The 7,127-nt window shown below is 35.3% G+C and overlaps 1 protein-coding gene across 5 annotated transcripts in view; it reads right to left on the bottom strand.

Moving 5' to 3' along the window:
* Positions 1–387: 387 nt before the first annotated feature.
* The window catches only part of PHKB (phosphorylase kinase regulatory subunit beta), a 220,438-nt gene continuing 213,698 nt past the window's right edge, over positions 388–7,127 (bottom strand). For all 5 annotated transcript variants that reach the window (XM_065925271.1, XM_065925268.1, XM_065925267.1 and 2 more), the window contains 3 exons: positions 3,971–4,078; positions 1,881–2,021; positions 388–1,252 (listed from right to left, as the gene is read on the bottom strand). In XM_065925271.1, coding sequence (XP_065781343.1) covers positions 1,115–1,252; positions 1,881–2,021; positions 3,971–4,078 — 387 coding nt within the window. In that variant the 3' untranslated portion in view covers positions 388–1,114. The remainder of the gene's footprint in view (positions 1,253–1,880; positions 2,022–3,970; positions 4,079–7,127) is intronic.

Raw genomic sequence — 7,127 nt, 5'->3', positions numbered from 1 at the left:
CAACCTGACTTGTCACTTAAGCTACTTGTCCTTTCTGTCTTAGATCCTTTCAAGATTTTATAAATGGACTGCATTTTTCATGACAAGTTTGATTTTTCAGGTGAAATTCCCATAAGACTAGTGAGAAAAATGACTCCCCTTTGGGGTCAGGGCTCAAATTAATGGGCTTCATTGTAGCATTTAGTAAGGAAATAAACTGATGAAATTTAAATGTTTAACATACTTTATATTTTTATTAACATCAGCTTAAGTAAATTTGGTAACAAAATATGTCTAATGGTAGGTACCACAGATTCTCTTTCATCTCCCAATCAAATGAAAACATTCAGGAGTAATAAATTCAATACTGTGAATAATGAGAACAAAGAATGTATTCAGATATATTCATTAATTCAGAAATAAAATTTAATGATTTTTAATTTTGGTTATATGAGTACAAACTAGGTTAACAATCCATATTTATCTTTACTAAGGGCGCAAAGAAAATATTTGATAAGGTATAGAGTTATTACTTTAGCCCAACCCCTACAGTTAGCACAAATACAAAACAATAATAATGTTTACAAGGTAAAAATTGTACAATAGCTCTGTATTCTAAAATATTACCAATAATGCAGTTTGAGAATCAAAATACCAGCTGGTTGATTTTGCTTTTATGATGCATATTAATATCTTGTTCTAGAAGCATGTTACTTAAAAATAATTTACCATTTTTTCAATATACTTTCATTCCCGGTATGCATTATTAGTTGGAAAATTCATTTAATTGGCAGTAAGGTGGGAATTTAATCCAAAATGAGAAAAGGCTCCATTTGAAGAGTTATGTAATCAGAAAACATGCAGTGGTAAACTTTCAATTAATAAACTATTACTACTGCTCAGTAGATTATTACTGTAGCTGGCATAATCATGAGAACTTATTTTCACTTGATTACAAGCATTTCTTACCATTAGATTGGTTATGGCATGCAAGAAGTCCAATAATTCCACCAAGGGTGTGGCGACCAATTCAACAGCATGGTCAGCCCACACATTAATGGGGCCTTGATGAAGCTTCAACACAAACAACACACTGCTGGAAAACCTGTCTTAACAAAGTCTACCACCTTACTCACTAGCTAACCAGACACGGGTCATCATTGCTTGGCTTGACTTCTCCTTCCAGCAGCCGATTCATCACAACCTTCGTCAAATAGCTGCATGTTCCTCTTTTTCCCAGGGGGGGAGTGTTGTAAAAGGAAGTCATGTCATCCTACAAAGGAAAATAGTAAGTGAGTCATCTGAGTTTTTGTTTGTAAAGAGTTGACAGGTAAAATCAGTGTCAGCCCAGAGGGAAAAATAAATTCACAGGAAGATTTCCTTGTGGAAAATATGAGCTTCTTGAGTTTTTCCTTTTATTTTCCTGAGGCATCTTCTCAGCATAAAAAACAAAGACAGACATTTTCAGTATTCTCTTTTTTGCTGATAATTTTTATTTACTTAGGGAACCTTTTTATGGTCGAGAATAAAATATTAAACAGACAGCCTGGAAGGAGCTATATTAGGTAGTACACAGCACCAGTGTAGCCTGTTACTCATTCCCATCCTCCCAGAATTTAATTTTATAGCCTTCTGGAATCCATGGCTGCTTTCTGGTAAAACACATTTTAACTGCTAACTACATAAAGGAAATTTATCTTGTAGATATCTTTCTAGTCAGAACTTCTTAGCGGAAATGACTAATAATTGACTAAAAAGTAATATTAATTCCTCAAATAAATCAGACTTCTTCTTGTTTCATACTCTGTATATCTGTTTTGTAAGTTAAATGATAAGGGATTTAGGGATACTTTGAAGAATTGAGAAAAAAAATTCTACAAAAAGCTATTTTCTCTACTTACTTGTTTTTCAACTTCCTTTAGTCGACTCTCATCTTTTTGAAATTCATGAAATGCTTCTTTCACCAGTTTGTCAAGATCTACTTTGTCTTGAAATTCTAGCTCAGGGTTCCTTTCCAGTACAATGGATACGACCATTAGTAACTAGAAGAGACAGACATCGAAAGCCAATTATATGAACCATAAAAGCGACATAGTCTGCATATGTTTTCATTCTTTGCTCAGACTGATGGATGGTCCTTGTATTCTACAGCTTGTTCTGTACAATGATAGGTGTTAGGATCATCTATGGATGGAATCTTCCTAACTGTGAAAATTAATAGCATGAGTTCTGTTTGGAAATCTCATTTTTTTTTCATTGTCTGTATCCCTGTAGCTATATGAAAATGTTTCTCAGTCACTTAAATAAAATTGATAACTTAGAAAAATGACTTTTCTGTCAACAGTGCCCCATGGTATCCAAAGTGTCTGAACTCTCTCTGGTCTTCAGACCATCACGCTTGGTGGCAGACAAGCCACTGTTTGGTGTACCGAAACAGGGTCCAGTGGTGTAGAGGCTGCCTCAGAAAGGAAGGCAGATGAGTACAGTGCAGAATTTGGATCTAGGCTCACGATCAAATGACTTAAAGTCTAGCACGCCAAAATGAGTATAATTCTCTGTCATCATAGTATTTCTCAGGGGATAGTTATGTTTTAAACAATAAACTTAACTGTGATTCTTTATGACATGAGCACTATTTGGTTTTTATAAGCTATCTTAGTTTAAGGCATCATCCTATTGTTTGGCTACCCTATACATTTATCCTAAGTAGTAATGTTGATTTTATATGACAAACTGTAATAAGCAAAATTGTATCTGAGTACATAATGCTTGGTAAAGACTTCCTGATGATGATTATGGTTCCTAGTTTGTACATGGAACAGGATAAAGACATAATTTCCAACTTGGGAATCTTTCTGATATACTTTATTGAAATGTTTCCTAATTAGTACCTGAAAGAACCAAAGGAAACACTAAGAAAAAATCCAGGAGTCACAATGTGGGATACCTTGGGGCAGAGCTTTATACAAAAGAATTTGGTTTTGCTCAAGTTCTAAAGGTAAATTTCTTCTGCAAAGAGAATGACCACATGTTAGGGGCATCTATAGGCATGAGATACCAAAAGGTTAACAGTACAAAGAAGGCAATCACTCTTCTAAAAATCCCATCTTTTCTTGACCCCAGTCTCTGTCTCATTCCCACAAGCTATGAAACTGATTGGCTGATACTCTAGCCCAAATTCTGGCTTATCATAGATGAGGCTGAATCTCACTCAGCTGACTGTAGCTCCAGACACGTTGGATTTTAAGACGTGCCACATCCAGTTCAGCACTCACTGAGAGCTTCTGTTATCGATAGGACATATTATCCACCCTCAAGAAACACAGATTCTGATGGAGACATTCTCAGAGAAACAAAGCTAGGATGAGCTATACATTATATTCATTCAAGGGAATCTCTATGTATTTGATGTAATACTTTTAATGGCAAAAAAGTATGTGTACATGTGCATGCACAGGTGTGTGTATTTTAGCATTTAACTTTATATGCAGCAATGATGATATACAAAATTACACACTTTCTCTGTTCACAGAGATGTCTGGAAAGGTGTCCCTCAAAATAATAGTGATGATCTATAGCTAGTGGATACAGAGATATATTTTGGTTTTCTTTTCTATAATTTCCTCAACTATTGAACTTTTCTACAATAGTCATGAGTCATTTTGGTAAACAGGAAAAAATGAAAATAAGACAAACAGAAAAAGGTCACGTCATCTCTTTTATGCTACTGTTGATGCACTTATTGTGGGGGTGAGTGTGTAGCTGAGAAAGTTGGCCAGTCAGTCTTTCTACCCTGATGGGTTTAAGATGTTTGAATTGTTCATGTGCCTCAACTCAAGGGTCAAGGATAGCCATCTCCTCCAGGACTCAACTGGAGATCTGGGTTAGGTGAGGAGTGAATTCCTGGCCTCTTAAGCAGTTTCCTATATACTGGTTTTCAGGGAGCAGATAGAAAGCACTTCCTCAGCAATCTACATTGTTAAATACAAACCTCCACGACAATCTGTCTGTATTTTGGCTGGTCAATATTTCCCAACATGTCTTCAACAAGGAGAGAGAAATTCATCTCATACATGGTCATATCTGACAGGGTTGGTTGCTGAAAAAAATAACTCAACATTAAAATGCTGCATTGTCACACTCTGGTTCCCACTTAACAGGAAAATTTCATTTGCTAGTATCTTTTTCAGCTTCTACAAAACCTTAGAGAGCATTTTCAGCTATATGACTGGATTTTATATATGTCAAACTACTTAAGCTAACCAGCTGACTCTTGTGATAAATTAAACCTCCTGTTTTAATAGCTATCTTTCCTATATTAATGTATTGAGGGAAAAGAGACTGTATTAGAAAACTACTTCAATACACAAAAGGAATGGACAAAAATTGAACAACACATAAGAATACATATTGCTTTCAGAATTAACACAACAAGTTATGCTTGCTGTCATACTTCAGCATCTAAGTCACTTGCTACTGAATTAACATCATTTCTGTGGCAGGTCCTTCTGAGCTGGCAGCATAAAAATGCATACAAATAAGTGAAACAATATCATGTGAAGAAATGGTAAGCAAACAGAAAAAAGCAAAACAAAAAATTTTCTCTAATCTATTCTTTATATTTCATTTAAAACAAGAGTATTGTAAAATCTTCCATAAACTTTCCACAAACCAAATGAAAGCAGAAAATAAACTCAAACAAATAACAAATCTTGGCATGGTGGATAACCTTCAAAGGATGGAAGGAAAGGCTCTAAATGTTAGGCTTGAATGACAGAAAGCAGATGGAGTAACCAGAATTATTACCTGGTTAATAATGATGAAGAGATGATGAGTCATACTTAATTTGCCTTTACCTCAGAGCATGATCTACAGTGAATTTACCCATACCCTAGAACATGTGTATCTACTTGCTATTCAAAATGGGACTGAGTCCATTGTCTCCTTGCAATTAAGTGACAGCAATATTATTTTGCTTGGTGTAATAATGCTTCAGTCCTATATTCAATATGGCCCACCTATTGTATTTTGTATTCAATACAATCCAACATACTGTCAATGATTATAGGTAGTACCTAATTTAGGGAAAAATGAAGCTGGTGCAGGCATACCTTGCTTTATTATGGTTCACTCTACTGCACTTTGTAGATTTTTGTTGTTGTTCATTTTACAAATTGAAAGTTTCTGGTAGCCCCGTGCTTTTAGATGATGGTTACCAATTTTTAGCAATAAAGTACTTTTAAATTAAGGTATGTACATTGTTTTCTTAGATATAATGCTATTGCATGCCTAGCAGACTACAGTATAGTGTATACATAACTTTAATATGAACTGAATAACCAGAAAAAAATTATGTAATTTGCTTTACTGTGATCATCTGGAACCAAACTTGCACTATTTGAGATATGCCTGCAATTATAACTGTTTAGATGTCTAGCAATGAGATGAATGGGGTTACAGAAGGAAAGGAAGATCTTTTCATGGGTTCACATCAATGTCCTTTTAATATATCTCATTTGAAAAGTCAGCATGGCTAGTATGCAATATGGTAGTTAAATCTAGAGAAGAGTTATCAGGCTACCTTATTTTCCAGTCTCTGAAACAAGTGGAAAGTGTAGCAGAGAAGTTAAGAGAAAAGGCTCAGAAGCCAAACTGCTGGGAAGGAGGTCACACTAGGTCAGGTTCTTCCTAGATGTATCACTTTGGGAAAACCACTGAGCTGTGTTTCAGTCTCCTTGTCTGTCAAATGGCAGTAATACAGTACCTACCGCAAAAGACGGTTCTAAGGATTAAAGGAGCACTTAGAAAAGTGCCTGGCACTTAAAAATTCTTAACACGTTGTCAGCAAGGAGAGAATATGCCCAGGTGATCAGATAATTAAAATAAAGTCTGGTAGGTATTAGTGGAGGCTGGGAAAGAAGCGACAGAAGGTTGCAACAGTCCTCTCTACTCAGACACAAGGCCTACTAGAAGAAGCAGGACACGAACAGTTGAAGTGGGTTCCCTGCCCACAGGAGACAGAGGCGCTCCATACAAGGGTCATAGAGAGCACCTTGGAAAGGACTGGAGCACCTATACTGACAACCAACAAAAACCAGTCAACAGTCTGTGAACAGCATAAAAAATACTTTAAAAAGTTCTTATTCATTTTTTTAAAAAAAATAGTAGATTCACAAAGTTCAAAAATCTGAAAGGTTAAAAAGGATTATCAGTGAAAAGCCCAAACTGTACCATAGACCACAGTCCCTTTCCCCAAAGGCGAAGAAAAGAATGCTATCGATTTCTTGTGGGTTCTTTCAGAAATACCCTGTGTACATATCAACAAAATGAGTATAGGTGTGTGTTTTAACAATATTTTATTTTCACAGATATAGAGATCAAACTAGTAGTTACCAGTGGGGTGAGGGAAGAGTAGAGGGGCAAGATAGGTGTGGGAGACTAAGAGGCACAAACTATGTATAAAATAAATAAATATGCTACAGTACAGGGAATATAGTCGATATTTTATAATAACTTTAAATGGAATATAATCTATAGAAATATTGAATCACTATGTTGTATATCTGAAACTCACATTGTATATCAACTATACTTCAATAAAAAAAGAATACTTTGATAAAGACCTTTATCACAAAGAATTTGGCTGATGTTTCAACACTATAAACAGATACAGTACTCCATTTCTAGAAGGCCTAATTATTCACATTTGTGCATAAGCAGAATGATTTAGGTGTCAGAATTAAATTAAAGAATTAAAGAGGCTGGCCAGTTGATAGAAACTGGAAAACCATTTGAAGAAGGGAATACTAATTCATTCAGATCAGTGATTGTCTAATGACCTAAAAGTTACTGTACTTTTCATGTTCAATCCAACTCTTAATTAGTAATTTCTAGCCACAGCATTACTAAACCACCTTGTTTCTTAAGACTGATTTGGTTTTTGAACATATGTTTTCCTGTTTGTGAGGTTCCCTGCCACTGGCCTATTGCACTTGGTGATATTTCTACCATCATTGCTATTATTTCTAATCCACTTGATCAGGCTTCTTATTTTCTCCTTTCAAGTACCTAAATATTCTTAGAAAATGAAATAAGTAGAAAGGTCATTTGCAAAGCAGAGAAGGAAAGAACTCTCTGCTCCTTTGTAG

This window comes from Muntiacus reevesi, chromosome 2, assembly GCF_963930625.1.
Source record: "Muntiacus reevesi chromosome 2, mMunRee1.1, whole genome shotgun sequence".
Lineage (NCBI taxonomy): Eukaryota > Metazoa > Chordata > Mammalia > Artiodactyla > Cervidae > Muntiacus > Muntiacus reevesi.
This window is presented reverse-complemented; position numbering and strand designations above follow the sequence as displayed.